Genomic DNA, 26,983 nt, shown 5'->3' with positions numbered 1-26,983 from the left:
GTTAAAGACGCGGTAGAGGCAAGACAGGCCCAGACTGCAGATATGTGTAGGATCGGCAGTTGGGTGGGTAAGCTGGGAGTTCAGGAGCGAGTTCAGAGCCATAGATACAGATCTGGAAGAAAACCAAGAAATCTTGATATCACAGAAAGCCAAGAAAAGAACGTGTTTATGAAAGGAAGCTGAGGTCAAGGGTAGAACGTCATTGGAAGTGGTGTGAGATGAGGGCAGAGATCTGACCCCTGGACCTGACAAGATGTAAGTCCCGGGGGCCCTTGATAAGGGCTGTCTCAGGGGGGTGAGGGGAAGGCCTGAGTGATGAGGGTAGGCTGAGGAGGGAGTAAGAAAGCGATCGTGTGCTTCCCAAACTCACCCTCTTTCTGCTTCATTCCCATCTTCACTGGACACCAACCCTTGACAATTTCCACAAACACTTCATTCATTGACAAGTTAGTTACCTCTTCGACTTTACCAGGCTGTTCTGTGGGAAGGTCTGTGTCCTGTTCATTTCAAACCCCTCAGCTGCTGGCCACAGTAGGTCTCTAATGTATGCCCATTAAATGAAGGAAGATTTGTGTCTCCAGGTACCCTGGAGCTCTAGAGAATTCTGGGGACGTTTGTCCATTCACTCCTTCTTGCAGCGTGCACCTGCTTGCCTTTGGAGATGCCGCTCCAGGTCTCCCTCTCCTCCAGCTTACAACGTCACAACCATTTTGCATAACTTCAAGGAGGGGAGAACCAGGGGCTTCTAGGCTCACGGCTGGGGCTTTGTGGAGCTGGGGACACTGAAGGGCAATGAATCTTCTGAGGCCGCACACAGAGCCAGGTCTGAACCCCATATTCAGTTCCCTAGGCCACCAGCATGCAAGGTGACTCTGGACCCCTCTGCAGTCTCTAAATGTTCCCCAGGGCTCCTCTAACTGTTCTGTGGGGCATATTCAGGGCAGCCCTTTAAAACCACATAGCTCAGTTGTGCCAATCCCTGATGGCCCTTAATGAGCCCATGCCCAGCAAACCCGCCTCTGAGGAAGGTCCTGCCTGTAATTACAGCTTGTGCTACTGGTCCCCGGCTTGGCAGTCATGTGGTGGCCCCACTCCCTCCCGCTGCCTCTTTAATTAAACCAGCAACGGCATCTGTGCTTCTGTCCGTGCCAAGCAGGAAGAGACCTGGGTCTTGCTGAAATCAGGCCCCTTCGCATCCACAGGCGCCCCCCCGGGTCCCAGGTCGACACTCCAGCCATCTCTCCAGACCAGTGACTGTGGATACTGTCATGTCCCGGCTCATCTGAGCGACTCAGGTCCTGTTAGAATGTGAAATGAATTGCAGTCTTGTGACGGCAGAAACTGGGCCCTGCCCTTCAACTGTTCTAGCTATGGAACTATTCAGGTTGTTCGAGGTGCTTCTAGTAAGGCCCAGGGCTTAATGGCGTGCTGCTCCTAAAAGCGGCCTCTTTGTGGAAAGAATTTCCGCAGCACCAGGACAAGGTCAGTCATCCTCCAGCAGTGTTTCAGAAGAGGAGTTCCAAGGGTCTGGACCCACAGCCAGAGGGACCAGAACGGATCAGGTCTTACTGTAAAACATGAGCTCCTCTGAGCCAGCTGAGCTGGGCCCAGGGTTGAGTCTGCATGCATCCAGCAGTAGGCATCACGCTAACAGTGTGCATGTTTAACCTCAGGACAGTTTAATTAAGAAGGTAATGTTATTGTGCCCATTGCACAGAAAAGAAAACAAAGGCAGAGAGGTCCAGGAACTTGCCCGTGATGCATCTAGTACCTAGCAAAGCTAGCATCCAAATCCAGGTCTTTCCAGCTTTGGGGATTTGAATCTAGGAGTGTTGACTTTGGACTTGCAGCTTCTCCTATGTTATCTCTACGAAGGTCAGGGTCTTCACTATTCATTATGTCCAGCACTTACTAAGCACCACACTGAGTCCTGTGGTTTGGGGGTTCCTCGGTGGTACTGGAACAAGAATAGATCAAGAATAGCCCCTGGGGATTCAGTGAAGCATCCTGAAGGCACCCAGGGACCCCTGCCTGCATCTGGGACAAGGAAAAAAAAATCACTCATATCTACTGACCACGTGTGCCCAGAGCTGTGCTATGCCCTGTATATTAAAGTTTTGTTGGAGTTTGACAGTGATTCTATGCAACTGCCCAACTCATGGTGATTCACTGATATTTCAGTGAGATACACATGCTAAATGTTTAGCAATAATCAGTTATGTGAATGGTGACTAATATAATTTGGGAGATAAAATATTTCAAAAACTCAGAAAAGGGCAGATAATAACATGATGGTTTCCCCCTAAACTATTAGAAGACTGTGAAGTCAATTAGATTGCAGGCAAGCATTTTGAATAGACTAGATTAGACTGGACTAGAATACAATTCAATACAATACAATGAAAACTATCAGATATAGATGTTAACAACAATTAGAATGAGGGTTACTTGTGAACATTACTACAGGCCTTTTGGTGTGAGTGTGTGTGAATTCCGCATGTATCCAATGTCTTTTTTATTATAGATCACGATCATTTGATAATATATGCATTGTATAATAAACCCATGTTGATATAATACACACTGATACAGTAAGCACATTGCTATTCAGATTTAACAGGTATTAGTATTTTTTGCCATATTTTCCTCAGATCTTTTTCCAAGAAGCAACTCATTATAGATAGAATTCAGACTAAGCCATCTTTGCACGCCTCTCCCTATCGCCTTTCTTCATCTCTCCTGAAGCTGGTGTGTAACCACCAGCAGACGTGTTTCTGATCAGCGATTCACCCACTGGTCCAGGCTCTTGGTGAGCCAGGCTGAAGACAGCACAGCCCATGACACCAGTGGGTTGTGTCTCAAACAGCAGGGATTCCTTACTGATCATACCCACTCCTTGAATTCTAATCACAGGTCCAGTGTGCTTGGGAATGTTTAGGAAAACAATCTAAACACGCCAGGAAGTCCTGATAAGCACATGTTGGTGTTGACATAAAAGTCTAGAAATATGTAAACACACACCCTAGGACTGTACAAGGGCCAAGGGGCCTGGACCTCACACGCGGGAGCTGCATCTCCCTCCACCCCTTGTCTTCAGAAATAAGGAAACTGAGTCCTTGGGGGAAAGACATGGCCCTCCCCAGACTCTCCCAGGCAGACAGGACAAGTAAGGAAGAGGAGGAAGACAAATACCATTCGACTTCACTCGCAGGCGAAGCAAACAACTGACCAAACCAAGCAATAGTAAATACGTAGACAGCAGGGGCAGAGCAGCGGTGATCAGAGCGGGAGGGTGGGGAGAGGGCAAGACAGGTAAAAGGGGTTGACTTCAGTTTCATTTACTGTCTCAAGTGTACGTGATGGGATGCAAACTAAACCTTTGGTGGTGAGCTCACGGTCGGGTACCCAGAAGTAGGAATAGAATGTTGTACACATCAAACTTACCTAACATTATAGACCAGTGATACTGCAGTTTAAAAACAAATTTTGAAAAGAAGAGAGAAGAAAGGAAACAAGAAAGAAAGAAAAGACAGGAGGGAGGGAAAGAGGGAGGAAGGAAGAAAGGTAGGAACAGAGGAAAGAAAGGAAGAAGGAAAGGGGAAAGACTTATTTCCAACTGGACGCCCATCCCCAGAGAGGTGCCCGGGGACCCCTCCCCATCCCCGCCCATCCTCTGTGAAATCGCCCTGCCCTCGCCCTCTCTCCCTGCCCTGCTTCTCTTCATAGCACCTGTCCCGGATGAACGGCGTAACTATTTGCTTATTTTCCACCTCCACTCTCTAGAACATGAGGCCCGCGAGAGCAGGGAAACTTGATCAGGGCTCTCTGAACAGCATGCTCAGGGCTGTTTCCCAGGCCTGGCAAGCAGCTGGCCCTGGACTGGGAGTGGGTTTATCAGTAGAAGAGGGTATAGAGAACATCCTTACGTTGACTGCTTGAGTCAGTGAAGGAGACGGGAGTCTGCTGTCCTAATGAGACCACGTGACAAGATGGCTGAGCACCCACCATGAGACCCAAGAGCAGCCTGCAGCAAAGGCTGGCGTTCAGTGAGCGCTTGCTTGTTGCTGGCACCCTTTTCGGTGCTTCACGTGTATGCAGCTTTTACTCTTCCTTGCAGCCCTGCCTGGGTTGGTTGGGGCAGGCTCCGCTCTGTCCATTTTCAGGCTGGGAGAGGGGGCACAGAGAGGTACAGGTGCTTGTTTAAGGCCACACAGCTGGGAGGAGGCAGCGCTGGGATGCGCACCCAGGCAGTCTGGCTCTGGCACCCATGGGCTTCACACCGTCTGCCACTGCTTTCCAGAGAGAAAACTCTAAACCAAGTGTTGGAACGACACTGACTTGAGGCCTTTCAGAATCTGATCAGGCGATTTCCGTATCTTTTTCTTTTTCAAGCAATTTGAGGAAAGTCAAGGCCGGACCAGTAGCAAAACAGCATTTTATCAGGCACTGCAGAACTCCCTGGGTGGTGAGGCAGAGGACGCCGGTGTGCAGGCTGCAGCTACGTGGTACTACTCCCTGGAGCATGACTCAGACGACTACGCCTCCTTCTCCCGCGCCCTGGAGCAGGCCACGCGGTGAGCCCCCTGGGTGCACGGGTCTGCCTCCACACGGACGTGGGGAGGCTCAGGCCATTTGGGCAGAACCGGGGCACAATGCCAGTGCTTTTCACTGCCTCCTTCATTCAGTCCAAAGTGCGGGCTGCCTGCCCGCATCGGGGAGACACGAGGGGTGACCCCGTCCTTCCCTCCGTGGTGCTTGTGCCTGCTGTATACACCCTGCGCTTAGAAGCTGAGCTTAGCTGGTGCTGATGGAGAACCAGGGAGGGGGGCGCTTGGTGCAGAAGGGAACAGCCCAACCCAGCAGAGAGGACCCCTGTCCTCCAATCCAGCGGTCTGGACCTAGGCTACCCTTGAGAACCGTGTAGGGAGCACTCTAAGGGTGGGGCAAGAGCCCAGGCCTCATAAGCGCTGGTATATATCTCTCAGATGGTTAAAAATTTGCTGCAGTACAGGAGACCTGGGTTCGATCCCTGGGTCAGGAAGATCCCCTGGAGGATGAAATGGCAACCCACATCATCATTCTTGCCTGGAGAATCCCATGGTTAGAGCCTGGTGGGCTGTAGTCCATGGGGTCGCAAAGAGTCCAACAGGATGGACTGACTAACCATGAAATGTATTTCTAGGGTCCCTCAAGTGACTCTGCTTTGTGGCCAGAATTCACCTTGCACAGGAAACACAGGCCTAGACAGGGGAAGGTTTGTGCCTGATGTCACACCTAGAATTGAGGACACAGGGCTCCTGAGGCCATGTGACCCCTTCCCCAGGATGCTGTTTCTATGCTTGCTGTTTATGGGCCTTGTTGCTCAAGGTCACTGCCTCCAGCTTCCTTCCCTGGGGAAGTCAGCCCAGGTCCCCCACCCAAGAGTGGTTAGTGGATGCCCCCCACCCAAGGCAGCCTCTGCTATCCGCAGGCCGTGCCTCTCTCTCATCAGTCAAGAAACAGCCAACTTCTGTTTCTCTCTGCCTGTGGAGCCCCTGGGATGAGACCACAGCGGGGACTCTAGCTCTCGAGTCACCTGTGAGTCCCCTTGGACATGCCCTGGTTCCCTGGCAGGCCCCCCTCCACGAGGGGAGAACCTGGTCAGGGGGTTTGGGCATCCTGTGGCTCCTTTCCTGTCCTCGGGGAGGTCCACACTGGCCCTCCCTCTCAGTCCCTGGGGGCAGAGCCGCTGTCGAGGCTCGGAGGCCCCTGCTGAACTTGCCTGTGATGGAATGAGCGGGACTGAAGGGTGTTGAGACCCGCTTTCCTGCTTGGTCTCTCTACCTAAGAGTCTGCGGTTTCCAGTCAGAGCATCATTGGCTCCGAATAAAACTTTGTACCACCCCCGGGGACCTCGGGGCCCAAGAAGGCTCTAATTTTCCCTCCAGTGGAGAGTTCAGCTTTGAACCCTTTGAACCAAATGGCCAGCAGCTGTTCCTGGAGGCCCAGCCCCAGAATGGACCCTAAGGGCTCACAGATGTCCAACTCCTGGGCCCTGAGACGCTCACAGCCACGTCGGGCCTGGCTCAGATCCATGTTGTGGAAAGAGCTCAGGCTAGAATTCAGAAACCTATATTCCTTCCTGTTCCAGCTTTAGCCTGTAACTGTCTTTGAGAGCAGTCCATGAACTGGGGGCAGGAGCAGAGGTCTGAGGGAGGGCAGGTAACCCAGGAAGGCTTCACTGATGAGGCGGAGTCCAGTTCTACCTCAGGTCTGGCCCTCTTTCCCTCCCGGCCAGACTGAGACAACACCTCCACGAGCCTCCCTGGCTCCAGTGTCCTCGTCACAGTGTTACCAGGGTGGGCCTCCAGGCCAGTGTCCTCGTCACAGTGTTGCCAGGGTGGGCCTCTCTGGAGGTCTGCTCCCACCCCTGTCCTGCTCACCGCTCCTCAGGGGCCCATGAGCTGAAGAGGGCTGCCTCCATCTGCACTTCCAGCCTCACCCTGCCAGCCACATGCTCTCTGAGAACGTTCCCTGTGAGCCCTGCAGGTGCTGGTCTCCACCTCCGCAGGAGGCAGCCCTCCTCAGTGATGGACTTCCATGAGTCCATCACTTACTGGAATCTCTGCAGCATCGGGCTCATGGGCCCCGTTCCTCAGCTGAGGACGTGGAGTGTCAAGGAGACATAGAGATGCTGCTGGGATTCAAAGCCCGGTGGCCCCAGACCCTTGAGGTCTCCATCTTCTTTTTAAATGCATGATTATGTTCAGCTCCACAGTGTATTGTATTTATTTGAAGATAAGTTTTGTTCCCAAGTTTTTGGATAAAATTGATGTTCTGGGAAGATGTTTCTCCCACGGGTCTCTTAACCCTGAGATGTGTCATATGGACCACAGCGTGTGATCATGGCCATCCATGAAGCAGGCTGGACAGTGCAGGGGGCCCAGCTGGGGCAAGAGGAAAGCTGGGGGTGCAAGGAGCAGGGGTGTTCTCTGCGGTGTGTGCAGAGGGGCTGGGAGAAACCTTTACCCAGCTCGGTTGTCTATAGAGCTGGACGTGGCTAACATCCCCCTCTGTCTTCCTCTCACCAGAGACTACTTTATCATCTGCCCTGTGATTGACATGGCCAGTCACTGGGCAAGGACGGTCCGAGGAAACGTCTTCATGTACCACGCTCCAGAAAGCTACAGCCACAGCAGGTAAGGTGGCTGCGTGGCCACAGTGGGTATCGGCACGTGAAGGGAATCTGGCCGAGGGTCCCTGTCACTTCTGCGGTCCACAGGGTAACAGAGAAAAGGTGGCAGGACATGGTTCAATGACATGGAACACATTGCTTAACTTTTCTGAGTCTCATCTGAAAAATGGGTAGAACAGTAATCGCCACTGTATCTCACAGCACTGTAGGAAGGGCATGTAGGATACAATATGTAGAAAGCAGTTTGGGATTGCAACATTAGCTATTCATTGGTTGATCTGGCTTGGGAGGAGGAGCCATCTTTGTTAATCCTATGTGTTTGTGCCTCTAAAAACTGAACAGTTAGCTTAATTTAAGAAAATGGCTTTCCAAAGTAAAAGATTTTTTGCAACAAAAGGAAATAATGATCACCTAGAGATACCAAATCCTAAACTCGAGAACCTCTAAATGTGACCTCTTAAGGAAAAAAGGGCTTGTAGATGTGAATAAACTAGGGATACTGATGCAAGAAGAAAAAAAAAAAAAAACTATCTTGAATTATCCCAAAGGATCCTAAATGCATTCACAAGTGTCCTTATAAGAGGGAGGTGGGGAGATTTGATATGCATAGAAGAGGAGGAAGCAGAGCTTGAGTGATCCACATATAAGCCAAGAAATGCCAGCACCACCAGAGTTGGAAGCAGAAGACCTGGCTTCTTGTCTGGAGCCTCCAGAGGCACCATGGCCCTGCCCACATCTGGATTTGGGCTCGATAAATCTGGTTTTGTCTCCAGAACCATGAAACAGCACATTTCTGTTGCTATAAGTCACCAGAGTTTACGGTCATTTGTTACAGCAACTGCAAGAAACTACTACAGTCTCCCAAATATTCTAGTTTTCCTAAGCAAGCACTCACTGTTTACCTGGCTTCCCTTGACAGGTTTTTAAATTTGTAACACTGCACAGAATGTCTGGTAAAGAATCTTCCTGCAATGCAGGAGACCCCGGTTGGATCCCTGGGTTGGGAAGATCCCCTCGAGAAAGGCATGGCAACCCATTCCAGTATTCTTGCCTGGAGAATCCCATGGACAGAGGAGCCTGACAGGCTACGGTCCATGGGGTGGCAAAGAGTCAGATACGACTGAGCGACTAACACACACACACACACACAGAACATCCATCTTTGTGAGGTCAGCAGTGTTGGAATGACCTTCTGCATTTTACGGATAAAGAGTCCGAAGGTCAAGGAGCTTCACCTGATTTCCCCAAGGACAAGCTGTGGTTGGTTATAGAACAGTGAGCTACTCAGCTTCTCTGAGCCCCAGAGTTCTCTCTCCATGAAAATGTGCGGTCTCTCTGCTTAGAAGGCTGTCAGCCTGCTCCATTTCCTAGAGTCAAGCAGCTGCCTCCAGGGTGTGGGAAGGGGAGTCATGTCAGGCGAGGATTCTGCTGAGAAGGCATTCAGTAGAGAAGGAAGAGGGTGGTGAGGACAGTTGAGGGTTTGGACAAAGATGAAAGGGAGCCTCATAACCCTGTGGCCACTGCGTCCTGGGGGGGGCCAGGCGTGGGAAGTCGTTGGTGAAGTCTGCCTTGGCAGCACCTCCCAAATACCAGGGCTCTCAGGAATTCGCGCCCAGTGCATTTCTTCAGTCTGGTCTGCCGCCTCTCTTCTAAGCTAGAGGTTATAGCAGAAGCTGTGAGCCTCCAGAAGTAAGCTCATCAAAAGCCTTCAACACATGCATGTACTTTTGGATTTCAGAATGTTTTTGATAATTTTTTTTCGTGTGTTTATTTATTCTTGGCTGTGCTGGGTCTCTGTCGCTGTTTGGGCTTTTCCTCTAGCTGCAGCAAGTAGGGGCTATTCTAGTTGCGGTGCACGGGCTTCTCATTGCACTGGCTTTAGGGCCTACGGACTTCAGCATTTGCAGCACTCAGGCTTAGAGGCCCTGAGGCATGTGGGATCTTCCCAGGCCAGGGATCGAACCTGTGTCCCCTACACTGGCAGGTGGATTCTTTCATTACCACTGAGCCACCTCAGTAGCTGGGACTCCAGAATTTGTAAGTGTCAAAAACAAAAACAAAAAAGAACTGCACCTATTATATGAGGACAGAAACAACCAAAACAAAGCACAATGAAAAGATCCATAGGATTCTAGCCAGAATCAGTAATACTTTGACCCCATCTGAATTCTTTTCCTCCCTGGGGGTGGTTAGAACAACAGTTCTGGAGGCCCAGAGTCGGGAACCAAGGCGGGAGCAGGGCCATGCTCCCCCTGGAGGCTGGAGGGGATGTTCTGCTCCAGCCGCACCCCACCGCCTGCTTCCAGGGGCCTCAGGCATTTCTTGGCTGGTAGATAAGCATCTTTCCAGTGTGCGTCTCTGTGCAGATTTCTCCTTTTGGTAAGGACATCAGTCCTACTGGACTAAGACCCACCCTATGGAGTTCCACTTAACTTGGTTATCTCTGCAAAGACCTTGTTCCCAATGAAGGTCATATTCTGAGGTCCTAGAGGCAGGGGCTCCAACGTGTCTTTTAAGGGGGACAGAATTCAACCCGAAGCACCACCCCTCTTGGTAATATGACAGCCCTGCCGGGGAGGCTCCTGAGAGACAAGGGTTCAAAGCTGGCTGTTTGGGACTTGGGATCGGGGCGGTCCTGGGAGGAGCGATCCCTGAACAGAGTCCAAGACATATCCTCAGACTGCCGTAGCCAGTTCGGTGCTCTGTGTTGCTGGAGAGCATCTGCACACCCTCCTGGGGACCAACAGGCAGGGCTGGTCCACAGACCCTCCCTTGAAAGGAAGACATGTTTGTGCATGAGAACACAAAGTGCCTGCTGGATCTTTATAGTCACAGCACCTCAGGGCCAAGAGACCCTCCTGACACAGAAAGGGCATAGTAGGTGCTCAGGAAACCATGCTGAAGGAAGAAGCTGATCTAACTACCTCATTTAACAGGTGGGAAAGTGTCCTTTCCACTCTAGTTTATGGGCGCCTTGGGGCTTAGTTTTGCCATCTGCAGAATGGGAGTAAGGTGGTGACAGAGGTCAGGAGTACTTAGTTTTAGCTGGGCTCTGTAGAGCCCTGGACCCAGGTTCCCTGAGAGGAGGACAGCAAGAAGAGGGTGGGGGTAATCTGAGCCTCCCAGCCCCTTATCTCAATAACTGAGCTTCAAGGAAAATTTCAAGGGCATGCAGTTTAGAGAGATATGAAAAACGTCTGGGCTCAGTCACCTTTAAGACACCTTCTGACTCTCACATTCTATGAATTTTGGGGCAAAGAGACTCTGCCTCACTGATATGTTTTAGAGACAGATATGTTGCTAACTGTACAAAGGCAGAGAGTGTCCTGGTTAGGGCAGGGACTCTGGGCCAGCTGCCTTGTTAGAAACTTGTCTTATTAGCTCAGGAATCTAAAGCAAGTCACTTAATCTGCTTGGTGACAGTTTCTTCATCTGAAAATGGGAATAATAATAAGAGTGTCTACTTCAGAGGGTTGCTATGATCATTGGTATATAGAATGGGACCTGGTAAACAGGAAATGGTGAGAGTGTCTCATTATTCTTGTCCATCAAAACGCATTCTTGACATTTTTCTAGGCATGTATCATCTCTCCCACAACGACCGTAATACGGTTCCATCTATGTAGTAGATGAATGAATGAATCACGGGAACTAACCCATTTAGTTGTTGGCAAGTTTATCTTTTACTGCCTGAAAAGATATCTCCCTCATTCTGCCCTGGAGCTGTCACAGTCTCATTTATTTCTGGCTCAGATCTACAGACTTAAAATATATGTGCGTGCCTTATGGTTTCAGCCATCTGTCTGGTACCTCCATTTCTGTGAGCATATATTAGCTTTCCTGGCATAGCCAGAGAGCAAAACACAATAAATTACCACTTTCTCACAGCCGCTTGTCAATAGATTGCAGCGCTGCTTGGTCCTCTACCTGCTTACCTGGATTGTAGATGAGATTTACATCTCTGAAATTCTGTGAGGAAAGAATAGGCATAATGGATGAGGGAGGAGACAAAGAAATGAAAATCTACAGTATGGGAGGAAGGTGCAATTTTAAGATCCATATTCAAAGAATCACAAACTGTGTAAGATGATTTTGTCCAACTCATCTCACAGATAAAGAAACAAATGCTCAGCGGAGACTGGAGTTATGTGCCAGCTACGGAGCTAGTAAGGGGCAGTCTGAACTCAAACCCTGTCTCCTGCCCTTTCTCCAGTTTTCTTTCAACTGCACCTGCTTCAGCCTGAAACTTCTGAGTCCCTACCATGGCTAAGTCCACTTGCTGGCTGTGACTTTGGACAAGATGCTTAACCTCTCTGAGCCTCAGTGCATCGTCATCTGTATAAGGGAGAGTGATAGTGCATGTCCCATAGGGATACTGGAAGGGTTCAGGGAGCGAATACCTGCATCTGGTCCAGCAGCTGTGCTTCCAGGACTGTTGACATGAGAACACAACTTACACTGTTTAAAACTATTGACATGAATCCTTCCTCAGTGATCAATGCAAAGAAGTAGAGGAAAGCAACAGAGTGGGAAAGACTAGAGATCTCTTCAAGAAAATTAGAGATACCAAGGGAACATTTCATGCAAAAATGGGCTCGATAAAGGACAGAATGGTATGGACCTAACAGAAGCAGAAGATATTAAGAAGAGGTGGCAAGAATACAGAGAAGAACTGTACAAAAAAGATCTTCATGACCCAGATAACTATGATGGTGTGATCACTCATGTAGAGCCAGACATCCTGGATATGAAGGCAAGTGGGCCTTAGCAAGCATCACTACAGACAAAGCTAGTGGAGGTGATGGAATTCCAGTTGAGCTATTTCGAATCCTAAAAGATAATGCTGTGAAAGTGCTGCACTCAATATGCCAGCAAATTTGGAAAACTCAGCAGTGGCCACAGGACTGGAAAAGGTCAGTTTTCATTCCAATCCCAAAGAAAGGCAATATCAAAGAATGTTCCAACTACTACACAATTGCACTCATCTCACATGCTAGCAAAGTAATTCTCAAAATTCTCCAAGCCAGGCTTCAATAGGATGTGAACCCTGAACTTCCAGATGTTCAAGCTGGTTTTAGAAAAGGCAGAGGAACCAGAAATCAAATTGCCAACATCTGCTGGATCATCAAAAAAGCAAGACAGTTCCAGAAAAACATCTATTTCTGCTTTATTGACTATGCCAAAGCCTTTGACTGTGTGGATCACAATAAACTGTGAAAAATTCTGAAAGAGATGGGAATACCAGACCACCTGACCTGCCTCCTGAGAAATCTGTATGCAGGTCAGGAAGCAGCAGTTAGAACTGAACATGGAAGAACAGACTGGTTCCAAATTGGGAAAGGAGTACGTCAAGGCTGTATCTTGTCACCCTGCTTATTTAACTTATATACAGAGTACGTCATGCGAAATGCTGGGCTGGATGAAGCACAAGCTAGAATCAAGATTGCCGGGAGAAATATCAATAACCTCAGATATGCAGATGACACCACCCTTATGGCAGAAAGCAGAGAACTAAAGAGCCTGTTGATGAAAGTGAAAGAGGAGAGTGAAAAAGTTGGCTTAAAGTTCAACATTCAGAAAACTAAGATCATGGCATCTGATCCCATCTACTCATGGCAAATAGATGGGGAAACAATGGAAACAGTGAGAGACTTTATTTTGGGGGGGCTCCAAATCACTGCAGATGGTGACTGCAGGCATGAAATTAAAAGACACTTGTTCATTGAAAGAAAAGTTATGACCAACCTAGACAGCATATTTAAAAGCAGAGACATTGTTTTGCCAACAAATGTCTGTCTAGTCAAAGCTATGGTTTTTCCAGTAGTCATGTGTGGATGTGAGAGTTGGACTATAAAGAAAGTTGAGTGCTGAAGATTTGTTGCTTTTGAACTGTGGTGTTGGAGAAGACTCTTGAGAGTCCCTTGGACTGCAAGGAGATCCAACCAGTCCATCCTAAAGGAAATCAGTCCTGAATATTCATTGGAAGGACTGATGTTGAAGCTGAAACTCCAGTACTCTGGCCACCTAATGGGAAGAATTGACTCACTGGAAAAGACCCTGATGCTGGGAAAGATTGAAGGCAGGAGGAGAAGGGATGACAGAGGATGAGATGGTTGGATGGCATCACTGATTCAATGAACATGAGTTTGAGCAAGCTCCAGGAGCTGGTAAAGGACAGGGAAGCCTGGCGTGCTGCAGTCCATGGGATCACAAAGAGTCGGACACACCTGAGTGACTGAACCTAAGTGAACACAACTTAGAGTGTTTCTTTTGCTCAGTGCTGCTCACTGCAGAGACTTTGAGCCAGTTTCCTCCATGGCTCCATCTATATAGCCTATTGTTTCAGGAAGAGGAATTTTCATTGGTGACTATAATCTAGGGTGTCTCAACTTGAACACTGTTGACATTTCCGGCTGGATAACTCTTTGGCGTGGAGCCTATCCTGTGCATTGCATGCTACTCTGACCTCCACTCATTCAATGCCAGAGCACCTTCCCAGTTGTGATAACTAAAAATGTCTCCAGACATGGCCACTTTCCTTGGGGGCCAAAATGCTCCTCAGTTGATAAGCACTGCTGGCATCCCTCAAAATGGCAGTTATCACTAACAGCACTTGAGGGAAGTGGCGACCCCTTTCTCAGACCCCATCCCTGAATAAGCACAGGACCAACCCACCCCCAGATACTGTGTCTGGCCCCACAGAGTCTCAGGCAGACCACAGCATACCACCCAACCAGAACCTTTGGTGCTTCTATTACAAAGCCCTGGAGAGCTGACAGGCTCTCTTTGGTGGTCACATCAGGCAAGGCCCTGGCCTGCTCTCCACTCCTGCATCTCAGGCCATGGGCGTTGTCTCTCTTGCCCAGCTGTCTCTAAGCATCACCTCCCACACTCTGCAGGGACTCTTCCCTCCCTGCCAGTCCCGGCTTCACCATCTTGTTGACTGTGGTTGATGTCTTTCTCTCTAACCAGTTCTTCTCAAAGGACACACTTGCCAAGTATCTTCCCAGAATGGCACCCCTCCCTTTATTCTCTGCCACTCATGAGCAAAAGGACTCCCCTGTGACCGACTCAGGTTTGGGGGTTCCTCTCCAAACCTTCCTCTAGGAGCCAGGCCCCAGCAAGCATAGCAGGAAGCATTGGTGTTTTCTCTGATACTGCCTGTCCTTAGGGGGCTCAGCGTGGTTCTGCCTTGTACTGTGTGCCTCTGGCTGGTGACAGCCTCTCTGAGCTTCGGTTTCCTCATCCGCAGATGGAGCTAGTAATAGTACTGATAACATACAGGAGTGTGTGGGGATCAAGTAAAACAAAGCATGCAAACAGCCTAACTTGCTGCCTGGCGTAAAGTTGGCACTCAGTAGGTGCTACTCATACTGTTTAATGTATGATCCTGGGAGAACCCACATTGGAATGAGCAAGTTCGAGGAAGAAAGCAACCACAGATAAAGTGGTTTGGGGGAACTGGCCACCAAAAGGGTTGCTGTGGCCACTTCAGAAAAGAGATTGAGGCCCATGATCTTAAGCTTCCTGGCAGGTAGAGTCAGGTCATCATTCGCATGGAAATTCACCTCGGGACTGTGTGAGCCATCAGGCTTGAATCATGTGCTCTGTTCAGGTCTTTATTCCAAAGCTTTTGGTCTCCAGGATCCTGAGATGTGATTCTCGTGTCTCTGCAGTGCAGAAGACATTTTAGAGAGCTGAGACTTGACTTTGAATGGGCGGTGGGGTCGGACTCTTGGGATTAAACACCATTCCAAGCTCCACATAGGATGCTGGACTGTTCTATACCTTTGGAAGAAGCAAGTCAGTGTAGAAGAACACACCCTTGGACGCTAAACCAACTAGGATGTTAATCCTATCTCTTCCATTTGTTAGCTGCTGCATTTGAGCAAGTTCCTTTGCCTCAGTTTCCTCACCTAGAAAATGGGTTCAGTTACTTAGGCCTCATAGTGTGAAGATTCCTGTCAATATACATTAAATACTTGGCATATTGTAGCTGGTCAGTATTTGGGTTATTTTCCTTTTAGGAAAAATAAGGTCTGAGAAAAAAAAAAAAATGACTAACGAAGCATTTATGTTCCTCCTTCACAAGTTGTCCCAACCCTGGAAAAACAAAGCCATCAATTTCAAACTCAAGGCATTGTGTACACCACTGCATGTGAATTCTAGATGTTTCTGTGCGTTCCAGGGGCCTTTGACATTCCAGATTCATAGTCTTATCTTTCTAGTTCATGTGTATTGGTGGATTAGTTGAAATTAGCAAACCAAAGAAAATATTAAGAGGCTGAATTCTTGAACTGAGTCCCTTGGCCTGGCTACATCCTGTGTGATTAACAAGATAATTTCCCAGTAAAGATGGAAGTAAATAATTTTCTGAGACTGAAGCCAACCTCGTGATATATAAGGGCTTGTGCTATGCATCCTTTTAAACACTGATACAACAAATAACTACTATCTTCTATGCCCCAGATTCTCTGAGATGGAAATCCTAGAGATAGAGCAACTGGTAAGACAGAGAAGGGCTACACTCTTGGGACTAACACTATAGTCAGGGGTAAGGCTAATAAGGGTCTAAGAATAGGTTGCAAAGAACAGATGATAAATAAGTAGAATAAGTTTGGATAATGGAAGTAGGAAGAAAAAAGGAAAAAAGCTTGACATGTCTGAGGATAAAGAGGGATGGAGAACTGAAGTCTTTTGAAGAGGAGGAGAGTAGTTGGAGATGTGGGAGAAAAAGATGGGGTCTTGCAGTTCACATAGGAGTTTGCAGGCTGTGGCAGGCAGAGATATTATTGTATCTGAGTATGACAGAAAGGCATTGGAGATTTTTAAGATTATGTAGAATGCACATTGGTCTTTTCTTTCACATTCATGACACAACTCACTGAAAACCATTGGAAACCCTGTTATCCAATATTATGATCATTTAGTTAAGAAAGTTAACGAAAATGGGAACTTGTGAAAAATGAATAAGGTATGTATATGCCTTAAACATTTAATTTGAACTGTAAGCATATAAACATACATGTACTTGCCATGCTTCGTGCAGGGTCAAAAGTTTGAGTAGAAAAACACAGTTTGGAATTCTCTCTTTGAAATTTGTGCAAAACCAAAACCAAAATGCAAGCTCTGTGATGTCCACTTTTGGTTTCTTGAAAGTGGGGCATCCACGAAATATGCAGTGCATTTAATTCAGCTCTGTAATTACAGTGAGAACTATAACAGGCACAAACAGATTAGCGAGGAACACAGTTGGCTCTTGGTAGACACATAACTTCCTGGTGAGAATAGATGTGTTGGGCCAGGAAAGTTTAGCTTTTTCTGAGCAACAGTTGTTATGCCTTATGTAGGGAATACAATGTCCAGGTTAATCCAGCAAGTCCTTTGAAAGTGTCGCCTGTATTGCCAAAGCATGTATCATCCAGCTCTGCTGGGCTTTAGGGAGCTATGGAAATATTGCAACTATTTCATCTGGAGCCATGGATGGGGCTGTGTTATTTAAAGTACTGTATAGGGAATCCTTTTGTAACACACAGGCCAAAGCATATAATTACTTCTTGATTAATTCATGGGAAGAATCTGAACTTTTGCATATTAGATTTGCACAAAGAGAAGCATACTGGTAAGCTCCTATTTGTAAGTTATTTAACAACCCTTCAAAAAAAAAAAAAAAAAAAAGGCCTGAGAAGCAGAAGGACTTTTATTCCTTTGTGTTCCCTGATTTCGTTTGGAGGAAGTTGTCGAGAGAGATGCTGGCTAAAGATAAGAAAAGGAGTATATTTTATGGGGATGAGGTCAACAAACTTCCTCCTGCAGTCAGAACAACAAGGATAGAAACTCAGATCAATCCAGTTACATAGGCTGGAGCAATGGCCTTTCAGCAGCCAAGCCTCTTCAGCCTCCAGAAGGCAAACATGTGGCCTGTTTATGTCAAGAAAGATCCTACCCTTTCCTCCCCCTTGCTCCCCAGCGCAGGTCACTGTGTCCACAGGGCCCAGAAACAAGTGTATTCCTCTGAGGACAGCACTTCAGTCCTGCTCCCTAAGAAGCCCTGGCGTTCATGTGTGATGCCTCCCTTATGCTGGAAGCAGAGCTCAGGTCAGGAGATTGTGTGTGAATAGTCTCTGAAATGTGACTTTGCTTTTGACTCGCTGGAATGCAGGCTTAGCCTCCCTGCAAATCCAGCAGATTTTAGGTGAGCAGGATGGCTAGAAGGTAAGGTCAGGGCCAGGGCGGGGATGGGGGAGCAGGGTGCAATCTGTTAAAGGAAGCAGCCTTCTGTCCCTACCGGATAATTGCAGCCACCCTGCGATTTCTGTTCTAATCTATCTTCCCAGCCTACTCCAGCAATGGTTCCCAAAGAGACCAGCTGGTGACTGGCTTGTGTAGAGATCACCAATGTCCCTCATCCCTTCAGATGTAGCCCTCAGTTCCTCTGGTCTCAGTTCTCATGCCTTTCACAGGACCAGAGCCGAAAGACCTGAATGAGCATGCACTCGAGTGGTTCCCAAACTTCCGGTTTTCTCCGGGGCTCAGAAAAGCTGAGTAGCTCACTGTTCTATAACCAACCACCGCTTGTCCTTGGGGAAATCACATGAAGCTCCTTGACCTTCGGACTCTCTATCTGTAAAATGCAGAAGTCATTCCAACACACACTTCCGGCTCTCCTGTGACGTATCACCTTTCTGGGCCTTGGGTCGTCACCTGCAAACGATGCAGGTGCTACTCTTACTTCCTGGCTGGTCCTTAATGTTGCTGGTCACAGACCAACCACAGTCGCTGGCATGTCACAGGTGCTCGGGAAATGGTAGCTGAACAGGCGCCGAGGAGAGCTGGCCGCTGAACGGTCCAGGTGGGGACTGCAGACTCTGGGCTTTGTCCGAGCTTGACTGTGGATGCTTTGTCACTGAACAAGGGGCTTGCCTCTTCGGGTCCCAGAACCTATCAATTCTGGTGCCACTTCCTCCTCCCTGCTCAGCGCTGAAGGAAAGCTTACCTTGGTTCTGAGAGAATCGGGGTACCTGACAACAGCTGCAAAGAGACATCACCCTTCAGGACTGTTATTTTGAGCGCCGTTGGTCCTGGGGGCTCACACTGTCTCATGTTCCTTCTATGATGCCTTTCATGCAGGCACCAGAAACAGTGACAGATTTTCTTTTCTTGGGCTCCCGAATCACTGTGGATGGTGACTCTGGTCATGAAATTAAAAGATGCTTACTCCTTGGTAGAAAAGCTATGACAAACCTAGACAGCCTATTAAAAAGCAGAGACATCACTTGGCCAACAAAGGTCCATATACTCAAAGCGATGGTTTTTCCTGTACTCATGTATGGATGTGAATGTTGGACCGAGTGCCAAAGAATTGATGCTTTTGAATTTCGATACTAAAGAAGACTCTTAAGAGTCCCTTGGATAGCAAGGAATCAAACCAATCATTCCTAAAGGAAATCAACCCTGAATGTTCACTGGACGGACTGATACTGAAGATGAAGCTCCAATACTTTGGCCACCTGATGCGAAGAGCCAACTCATCGGAAAAGAAGCTGGTGCTGGGAAAGATTGAAGGCAGGAGGAGAAGGGGGCACCAGAGAATGAGGTAGGTAGATAGCATCATGGACTCAATGGATATGAATCTGAGCAATCTTCCGGAGATAGTGGAGGACAGGGGAGCCTGGCATGCTGCAGTCCTTGTGGTCACAGAGTGTTGGACACGGCTTAGCTGCTGAACAATAAAAACCATAATCACACTAGTTCCCGGCATTTGTGAAACACTTGTTTTAATAGCCTCCACGTGCCATGGATGCACTGGTCTGTATTTCACGATGAAGAAACTCAGCCTCAAAGACATCAAATGACTCATCTAAAGTTACGTGGGTGACAAGTGACAGATAGAGCAGGGTCTCAGCGGAGTGACTCAGTAGCGTGTCATTCTTCTATGCCCTGCTGAGAGTCACATGTACGCCTGCTGATAAGTCTGATGGTCATAGGAGGCACTCTGGCTCTCGAGCCCCTAGGAAGTCCCCAGGCTAGACCAGGTGCTGGGCCCCCAGCCCCACCTCAGGCCCGTGAGTCACTGCAGTTCCCAGCCTAAGCAGGTGAGGAACAGCAGAGAAGGCCCCTTCTGCGCTTGAAATGTCCCCCTTCACATCCGTCATCTTGGGGGTGGTCTCCCTTCCCATCTCTGGGGTCATCACAGTGGGTTACTCAGAGTCACACTGTCTAGTCACCCAACTTTGCTTCTTGCTTTAGAGCAGTTTAGTCTCTGTACAAATTGCCTTTACATGGGAGTCATGTAATCTAAGCCCTTTCCCAGGACCAGCACTGGGCATATCTGCCCATGGTACCAGCGCTGATGAGAATCACTGGTGACTCTGTACCCCTGTTCAGAGACGCCGCTGACACCTCAAAGATGGTTGATTAAATCTGGAAGGAGAATGAGAAAGAAGTGGGCCAAGCTTTCAGGTACCTACTGCATCCCCCGTATTTCAGACTTCACTGCAGCCATGTGCCGTAGGTATTTCACACTCGTTCCCCAGATGACAAAACAGGAAATCAGGGAGGTCAGGTAATTTTGGGGAAATCACTCGGCTTGAGAGTAGAGGAGCCAGGACCAGGGACAGTGTCCTTGGGCCACTCCCCTCAGGTCTTTTGTTAACATCATGCCTTCCTAGCAAGGTTCTTGGCCCAACTCTGCTATTCAAGTTCCTGCTGTCTCTGAGTAAGTCAGGAAACCTCTCTGAACTTCATCTTCCTCATCTATAAAGTTAAGAAATTGGCTCTCGTGATAAACTGGGCCAAGTGCAAGGTCAGAGAACACGGCCTCGCCATAAGACCTCGCTCATTTCTGAAGACAAGTGCAAATTTGGAGGGTTCCCCAAACTACCCTCTGGTTTGAAAATTCCCTGGAAGGACTCACAGACCTCAGGGAAAGCTGCTGTAGTCATGGTTGAGGTCGTCACAAGGAAGGGATGTAGATTACGATCAAAGGAAGGGCGGCAGAGTGCAGCGTCCAGGGGCTTCCGAACGCAAAGCTCTGCTGTTGCCCTCTCCCCATGGAATCGGGAGGGCCATGCTCTGGACACTGATGTGAAAGCGAAGCTCCAGTACTTTGGCCCCCTGATGTGAAGAACCAACTCGTTAGAAAAGACCCTGATGCTGGGGAAGATTGAGGACAGGAGGAGAAAGGGGCGACAGAGGATGAGATGGTTGGATGGCATCACTGACTTGATGGACGTGGGTTTGAGCAAACTCTGAGAGATAGTGAAAGATCGGGAAGCCTGACATGCTGCAGTCCATGGAGGAGCAAAGAGTCAGGCACAACTTAACAACTGAACAACAACAAAGATGTACCCAGAGTGGTGTCCATCAGGGAGGTGCCTTCAAATGGTGCTCAGAGGTTTGATAGGAGCCCCTTTACGTGATTGACTGCTTCATTGATTGCCCGTGTGGTTAACCTCAGTCTCCAGGTTGAGTGTTATCATATGGCCCAGAGCCCCCACACTAAGGCACGTGGTTGATCTGGCATGGCCAGCCCCTGTGCTGATACGGCTACATTTAAGGAAGGTCCAGCACGGCCAACAAAGTGCTGCCCTAAAGAAGGACACTCACATCGGTATGGCATGGATTACTTCCCAGCCACCAGAGGGCATGGGCCAGACTTCTTGGGAAAAGTCAGATTCTCTACTATACTGCTGTAAAGTCCCTCCAGCCTTTCTCCCAGCACTCACTCCCATGGACCTGTGTACCACTGGACTTGTCTCCCCATTGCCAGCTCAGTCCATTTCAACCACTCATTGGGCTTCCAAATCTTTATTCCCTCCTGCCTGCTGCTCATTCAGTTCAGTTCAGTTCAGTCAGTCACAGTCGTGTCCGACTCTTTGCAACCCCATGAATAGCAGCACACCAGGCTTCCCTGTCCATCACCATCCCCCGGAGTTCACTCAAACTCACGTCCATCGAGTCAGTGATGCCATCCAGCCATCTCATCCTCTGTTGTCCCCTTTTCCTCCTGCCCCCAATCCCTCCCAGCATCAGAGTCTTTTCCAATGAGTCAACTCTTCGCATGAGGTGGCTGAAGTATTGGAGTTTCAGCTTTAGCATCAGTCCTTCCAAAGAACACCCAGGGCTGATCTCCTTCAGAATGGACTGGTTGGATCTCCTTGCAGTCCAAGGTACTCTCAAGAGTCTTCTCCAACACCACAGTTCAAAAGCATCAATTCTTCGGTGCTCAGCTTTCTTCACAGTCCAACTCTCACATCCATCCAGATCTCCGGTTAAGCATAGTATATGTATTATTGACCAGTTATGTGCCAGGCATTGTACTGAATGGGTTACATGGATGAGTATCAACCTGGAAAAGAGTTGGAGAGTATAAACCATGTATGATTATAAGGACTAGCATAGGAAGGGGTTGAAAACACAAGTTACTTTGAACAAACAGATGTTCAATTGATAGTGTTCTAAGTATTGTGGAATGCAGTCAAGAGAACATTGTCTTAGAAAATTGCTTAGTCTTACAGATGTTTCCAGGGAGTTGCATTCTCAGGGTTGGGTACTCTTCAACCTATGTGCCGAGGATCTGCCCAAGAGGCCACTGGACTAAGGGCCAAGCAAAATCTCAACTCAACTAAGCACCACACAGGAATCTAAGACATAAAGAGAGAAAATCATCACTGGGGCATGAATACTGGATTTTGGCTCATGTGGGTTCTTCCAGCAGTTTAATATTCCTTTAACTTTTGTTTTTTCTTGTAACTTTTGTTTCTGTGTGTTTTCCCAGCTTGGAATTGCTGACAGATGTTCTGTATGCCTTTGGACTTCCCTTCTACCCTGCCTACGAGGGGCAGTTTACTCTGGAGGAGAAAAGCCTTTCCCTGAAAATCATGCAGTATTTTTCCAACTTCATCCGATCCGGGTGAGTGGACTGTGTGTGCCTGGAGGCTGTCGTGTGCATCCCTTCCCCTCCCTCTGAACGCAAAGGTCACACTTTGCGCTGATGGACTCACCCTTGCCTCCCTGCCAGTGGTCTCCCTGACTCAATCTCCCCTTCCATCCAAAGTGACCTTGGTACAGAAACATCCCAATCATGTACTCCCTTGGATGGCTCTAGACTTTCTCACCCTCAGCGCTGTTGACACTGGTCTGGGTGAGTCTTTGTGGCAGGGCGTCCTAGGCGTTGTAGGCTGTCTAGCAGCATCCCTGGCCTCCATCCACTAGAGGCTAGGAGCACCTCACGCGTGTTCCAGTTATGTTGTTACTGTTCAATCACTCAGTTGCGTCCGACTCTTTGCCACCCCATGGACTGCAGCATGCCAGGCTTCCCTGTCCTTCACTATCTCCCAGAGTTTGCTCAAACTCATGTCCATTGAGTTGGTGATGCCATCCAACCATCTCATTCTCTGCCACCCCCTTTTCCTCTTGCCCTCAATTTTTCCCAGCATCAAGGTCTTTTCTAAGCAGTCGGCTCTTCACATCAGGTGGTCAAAATTTTGGAGCTTTAGCTTCATCATCAATCCTTCCATTTATGAAAACAAAAATATCTCAGACATTACCAAATGCCCCCTGGAAGGCAGAATCACCCCAAGTGCAGGCCTGCCATCTTAGAAGATCAAATGAAGTTCCAGTGCTCAAGACCCTTCCTTGTCTCCCCCTGCCTTCCCCCACACCTCTATTCTAGCCCAGCTAGTGTGCTCACCATTCCTTCTTCTGGAGCCAGTTCCTGCTTCACTGCCCACCCCCTGTGGTTTACCTCTGTCCCTTTGCACCAGACCAGCAGCGCTCACCGAGCTCAGCGCTCAGCCCCCTGGAAACTTCAAAGGACAAGTTGACCTGTAGGTGGCCAACAAGTTTGTCCAGCTCCAGGCCCACCTACCTGCCCAGGCCTTGGGCAAACAAAGGCATTCTAGACACTGGCAGAGAAAAGATCACCAGAACTGAAAAGGACATGTGACCTCCTGAGCAATCAGAAAGTCAGAAGGGCAGGGCTAGGTCCTGGGAAACACTGCTGGGTCCTGAACTCACATCTTTTCCTCTTCTAGAAATGGCCTAAGAGGGGTGAGTCAGGGCCTCTGTGTCTTTACTCATGTGTAACACAGCTGTTCAGAGCACAGCCCTGGAATCAGATGGGGCGGGTTTTCAACTCCTGCTCCAACACCTAAAGATGTGTGACTGGGTCCTCAGAGACTGTGTGCGAGTGGGCAGTGATCTCAGATGATGAAAGGAAAGAGCGTCGTTCCTCATGGGTGTTGCTTTCTTCTCATTTCCCCAGAAATCCCAACTACCCTCATGAGTTCTCCAGGAGAGCGCCTGAATTTGCAGCCCCCTGGCCTGACTTTGTCCCCCGTGATGGCGCAGAGAGCTACAAGGAGCTCAGTGTCCTGCTCCCCAACCGACAGGGCCTGAAAAAAGCCGACTGCTCCTTCTGGTCCAAGTACATCCAGTCTCTGAAGGCCTCGGCAGGTGGGGAGCAGGGGGTCGCTGGGCCCCTGGGATGCCATTGACATCGCCCCTTCCTGTAAGGGGCTCACAGTTTGGAGGCAGGAAGAGTGGGTCCTCTTTGCCGAGGCTTCCTGTTCTGATGGCAGCACAGTGAGAAGACCCTGGGCGGCCGGGAGTTGGGAGGGCTGGGAGGGTTGAGAAGGGAGCCACCGGCAGGCAGCACTTGTGGGGAGAGACCTTGAACTTCCTACTCACTGCCCTCGGAGGCCTGGCTGAAACAGCTTAGAAAGGGCTTTCTGCCAGGGGAGAAGCGGGCATTTCATCTCTTCCTGTCAAAGAGAACTTCCTGTTGCAAAGGTGCTGAGAGGAAGTGAATCATGAGGACACTGGGGACAGAGAGAGCGGTGCAGAAGCTTCCGGAAAAGTGGGGGAGTGAGTGACATAACCAGCGAATGCCCTTCCGCTTTGTGGTGCCATGATGGAAGCCTGACCCCTCACTAGGGAGGTCCCAAGGGAGCGAGGGCTGGCATCTCCCTGGAGCCTCTGGGAAGGCTTCCTGGGGGAGGTGACGCTGGAGCTGAGGTTTTCAGCTTGACAGGAGCTCCTCCTGTGGGGAGCGAAAGGCTGGAGCGCTCAGTAGGGAAGCAGCTTGGCCAACATACGTTTTAGACTCGCAACTCTGCTTTTTATTATTATTATTAGTTTGTCTGTTTTGGCTGTGCTGGGTCTTTGTAGCTGCACGGGCTTTCTCTAGCTGCGGTGTGCCGGTTTCTCCTCGCAGAGCACAGGCTCCAGGAGGCATGGGCACAGCAGTTGTGAGTCATGGGCTCAGTGATTGCGGCACACGGGCTTCCTTGCTCTGCAGTATGTGAAATCTCCCCAGACCGGGCATTGAACCATGTGCCCTGCGTCGGCAGGCTGATTCTTAACCACTGGACTGCAGGGGACGTCCTCAACTCTGATTTTATCTTCTCAGTTGATGAACTCAAGGCCATCGTGCTCTTAGTATATCCCTGGAGTCAGGCTATAAGTCTGGTGCCCTGCCCCAGAAATCTCCCTCTGGAGGGGCATCACTAGGGAGCTCCCATCAAAGACCGGGGTCTCTTTTGGGTCATAGGGGAAGAGATGAGGGAGAAATCGGATCCAGGTTGGACCAGCCTTGTCTGTCCTATTTCAGATGAAACTAAGGACGGGCTGTCAGCAGAGAGCGAAGAGGAGGACCAGCTGGCTGGCTCTGGGCTGACAGAGGACCTCCTGGGTCTCCCAGAGTTAGCCTCCAAGACCTACAGCAAGTGACCAGCCCCATCCCAAATGCCACCCTGGACACCTTATTCTCCAACATAGCCGCTATCAATAAAGTGTCTACATGCAGAAAAGCATTGGTGACTCAGATTCATTAATTTCAGACAGTCCTTGGGAGACACCAGGGATTCTTGTGGCTCAGAGGGTAAAGCATCTGCCTGCAATGCAGGAGACCTGGGTTCAATCCCTGGGTCAGGAAGATCCCCTGGAGAAAGAAATGGCAACCCACTCCAGCCTGGAGAATCCCATGGATAGGGGAGCCTGGTAGGCTACAGTCCATGGGGTCGCAAAGAGATGGACACGACTGAGTGACTTCACTCACTCACTCACTTGGGAGACACCAAACTATGTCCTTATCCTCCCAAGGTTCAAATCCCAGGGTGCTGTTTCCTTCTGACAAATATTGATGGAGCATCCCCTTTGCACCAAGCACTGTGCAGGGTAATGGGGGTGGAGGGGGGCAAGGACCCTCCCCTCCAGAAGGAGAGTCAGGCAGGTTAGCAGTGACCCAGGGAATGGGGATCTCTCTAGGGCAAACCCCAGAAGAAGACAGTCTCACCTGTGTGTTGGAAAGAATTCTCTTGTGAAGATTCCGAAACGGAGGTGGGAGGCCAACTCAGGCTGGGACAGTATTCTGAATGAGAGGTGGTGAAGTCTGGATGGAGGCAGAGAGGATGGGGTGGGAGTGGGGAAAGGTACAGATCCATGAACCCTTCAGAAATTAGAGATGACAGGACCTGACTGTGAGAGGAAAGAGGTGCAAGGATGCAGAATTCTCCCTAGCTTTTGGTTGACTTGAGTTCCCAGGTAAGCACCCGATTTTATCATTCACCTCCTGTGGGACATACTTATGAAGGTAAATCTTCTGTTATCTTCTGTTTAGATCCCTCACCCACACCCCAACCTTTCTCTCTCTCTCCTGTTTCTCTCCCCTCGCTCCCCCACTCTATACACACACAATTAACCCAAAGTTGAAGCAGGTGGAGCTGGTTCACAGTCTGTCGTTTACATGACACGTCACAAGTGGTATTCACACGTCATCTCATTTGAACTCAGACCAAAGCCAGTGAATATTCATATGTTGGGCCTATCACTCCCTTTCTGCAGATGTGGAAGGCGGAGCTCAGAAAGGCTTATATGGTGCCTAAGCTCATGCAGGGGAGAGGTAGAGGATCAGAGTTCAACTCAAGTCTTCTGATTTCTGTTTCCCTGTGCTTCCTGGACTTCAGATAAGTCTGTGTGTCTTGTAAAAGCCTACTGATAGCCCTGAAACCCCAGGTGACCTCTAATCAGCATTATAGGTTGTTGGTTTTTTTTTTTTTGCAAAGATGGTTCCATGTAAGTAAACAAGTACCCAACTACAATGCTTTAACTAAAGGATACTTCCAGAGGCAAGTAGTCCCAAGACTGACCAATGGCTCAGTGGTGCAGTCAAGGACCCAGACTCTGTGTAGCCTTCCTCTTTGCTATCTTCAGTCCATGGATGATGGTTCGCTTCACTAACATAACATGGCTGCCACAGCTCCAGACATCACATCCCCTCCTGATAGCATCCCATGCTGGAAGTAAGCAGGACAGAGTACCAAGGGCCTTGCCTTCAAGTGCTTCTTTCTTTTCTTGGAGGAAAATCTTTCCTGGAAATTCCTAGCAGATTTCCCTTTACATCTCATTGTCCATAATGGAATTGTGTTCTCACTTTTAGACCAGTTACTTTAGACTTTTAGATAGTAGGGAATGGGCTTACCATGATCTGATTAGACTAGGCATGACTTGTTTCCTTAATAGATGTTGCTGTTCCAGCAAAGCTGGGGTGCAGTTAGCTGAGACAAGTGGAGAGATAGTTGTTGGGTAGAGAGCTGTCACTCTGCCACAAAATTAGCTTTGCTCCCAAGACCGTGAGAGTTGATCCTGCCCTCTCACCCTTGGGGCCATTCTTTCTTGGCCCAGGGTTGGAGTTGGCCTGAAGCACCTCTTTACTTCCTCAGTCCAGTGTGGACTGTGAAATCCGATAAGCCCAACTGCCCCAGTGTCAGGGGTCATGGCCCTGGTAGATCCAGGTACCCTTAATTG

General features: G+C 49.0%; 1 protein-coding gene across 2 annotated transcripts in view; it reads left to right on the top strand.

The window, feature by feature from the left end:
* Nucleotides 1-24,990, top strand: part of TG (thyroglobulin) — a 231,513-nt gene extending 206,523 nt beyond the window's left edge. For both annotated transcript variants that reach the window (XM_027972878.2, XM_042254076.1), the window contains 5 exons: nucleotides 4,393-4,574; nucleotides 7,071-7,178; nucleotides 21,954-22,088; nucleotides 23,442-23,632; nucleotides 24,789-24,990. In XM_027972878.2, the coding sequence (XP_027828679.2) occupies nucleotides 4,393-4,574; nucleotides 7,071-7,178; nucleotides 21,954-22,088; nucleotides 23,442-23,632; nucleotides 24,789-24,907 (735 nt within the window). In that variant the 3' untranslated portion in view covers nucleotides 24,908-24,990. The remainder of the gene's footprint in view (nucleotides 1-4,392; nucleotides 4,575-7,070; nucleotides 7,179-21,953; nucleotides 22,089-23,441; nucleotides 23,633-24,788) is intronic.
* Nucleotides 24,991-26,983: the final 1,993 nt, after the last annotated feature.

Source organism: Ovis aries, chromosome 9 (assembly GCF_016772045.2).
Source record: "Ovis aries strain OAR_USU_Benz2616 breed Rambouillet chromosome 9, ARS-UI_Ramb_v3.0, whole genome shotgun sequence".
In the NCBI taxonomy this organism is placed as follows: Eukaryota; Metazoa; Chordata; class Mammalia; order Artiodactyla; family Bovidae; genus Ovis; species Ovis aries.
This window is presented reverse-complemented; position numbering and strand designations above follow the sequence as displayed.